At 47.8% G+C, this 1,578-nt stretch overlaps 1 protein-coding gene across 1 annotated transcript; it reads left to right on the forward strand.

Annotated features, from left to right (window-relative positions):
* Window positions 1–681: 681 nt before the first annotated feature.
* On the forward strand, window positions 682–1,020 carry LOC308512285 (protein p13 MTCP-1-like; the record flags this gene model as incomplete). Its single annotated transcript, XM_081082079.1, has 1 exon — window positions 682–1,020. The coding sequence occupies one exon, from the start codon at window positions 682–684 to the stop codon at window positions 1,018–1,020; it is 339 nt and encodes a 112-aa protein (XP_080938205.1).
* Between the last annotated feature and the right edge of the window lie 558 nt (window positions 1,021–1,578).

A 1,578-nucleotide genomic window follows, 5' to 3' on the forward strand; every position in this document is an offset into this window, starting at 1 on the left:
GGGGCAGATACTCATGACAGGAGCTGTCCACCGGTGGTCAGTGAACTCCCACAGGGGGAGCGCCGCTCAGGGAAAAGCCAGGCTCACAGCTGCTGAGCACAGGGGTTTGTGGTAGCATCCACGGGAGCATTAAAGCCAGCCTAAGCCGTCAGTTGGACATCCCTCAAGGGGTCCTGGACTCTGAGAGGCTGCAGGGCTGACTGAGGGACCCCCCCCCCAAGTGCATGAATTTTGTGCACTGAGCCACTAGTAATATTATAATAACTGTGTATGGTGTCAGATGGGTATGAGATTAATTGCATGATTTCTTAGCCCATTATATAATGTCTAATCATTGGGGTTTACCACTGAAATGAACCTAATGTGCTATGTCAACTGTCATTTAAAAAATATTTTTAAAATTCCATGGGATCATGTTACCTTCATAGAGTCATATTTTACATTAAGTACGTTTAGTACAGTTTGTTGAAGGAGAGAGATCTAAAGCTAAAAAAGAAAGAAATGTTGAGATTTATAAATTTGAACCAAAGGCAACCACAAACACAACGTTAAAAACCATAAAGATAAAAGTCGATGTAAAATGCGTTTGGAGACCCCATGCCCTGTCTTTCGATTCCAGGACCGAAGTAGCAAGAGGCTCTGAGAGGCTGTGGCTGTTGCTCCTTGGACCACGGAAGGGTCATGCCCAGGCTCCCGTCGAAGGTGCATCTCACCTCACACCCCATCTACCTGGATATCCGTGGGCCCTCGCTGTATGAGGATGACAAGCATCGCACATGGCTGCATCTCGTCATGGAGACAGGAGGTGTCCTGCAAGTACTGTTGCACCAAGAAGACATCCCCAGGGGGTATATGCCACTCACCACCAGCCTGCTGACCTCGAGCACCATGCCTTTGATGTGGACGATCCAACCTGGCAACCAGTACCTGGACTCCATGGGCCGACTCTGGCGCATTATGCACCACGTCAAGGAGAAAGGTGTGGAGAAAATGATCCTTGAGCTGAAGGAAGACTCGTAGGACACGTGATGGGGTCTATGGCACTTGTCAACCTGAGCCCCAGTCCTGCTGGCTTCCTGGTGGGATGTGTATAGTTCAGTAAACCTTTTTACTAGGCTGTGTTGTTCTTTCTGCCACCAGCTGGGTGCGAGGGTATATTGATGTCTCTCTCTCTCTCTCTCTCTCTCCCTCTCTCTCTTTCTTCTTGTTCTTATTATTCTTGTTGTTCTTGTTCTAGTTGTTCTTTTTCTTCTTCTTCTTCTTCTTCTTCTTCTTCTTCTTCTTCTTCTTCTCCTCCTCCTCCTCCTTTCTCTCTCTCTCTCTCTCTCTCTCTCTCTCTCTCTCTCTCTCTCTCTCATCTCCGTCCCTCTCAAATCAGTAAAAGCATTTTGAGCCAAGCTGGTGTTTCTCAGTGGTTGAGGGACAACCTATGAACCCGGAGGTCACAGTTCGATTCCTGGTCAGGGCACACACAAGAATTAACCAATGAGCCTTAACTTGTTTGGCTCAGGAGATAGAGGGTTGAACTGTGGACTCTGAAATGCCCCAGGTTTGATTCTGGTCCATGGCACATGCTCT

This window comes from Myotis nattereri, assembly GCF_964212035.1.
Source record: "Myotis nattereri genome assembly, chromosome: Y".
NCBI classification, from domain to species: domain Eukaryota; kingdom Metazoa; phylum Chordata; class Mammalia; order Chiroptera; family Vespertilionidae; genus Myotis; species Myotis nattereri.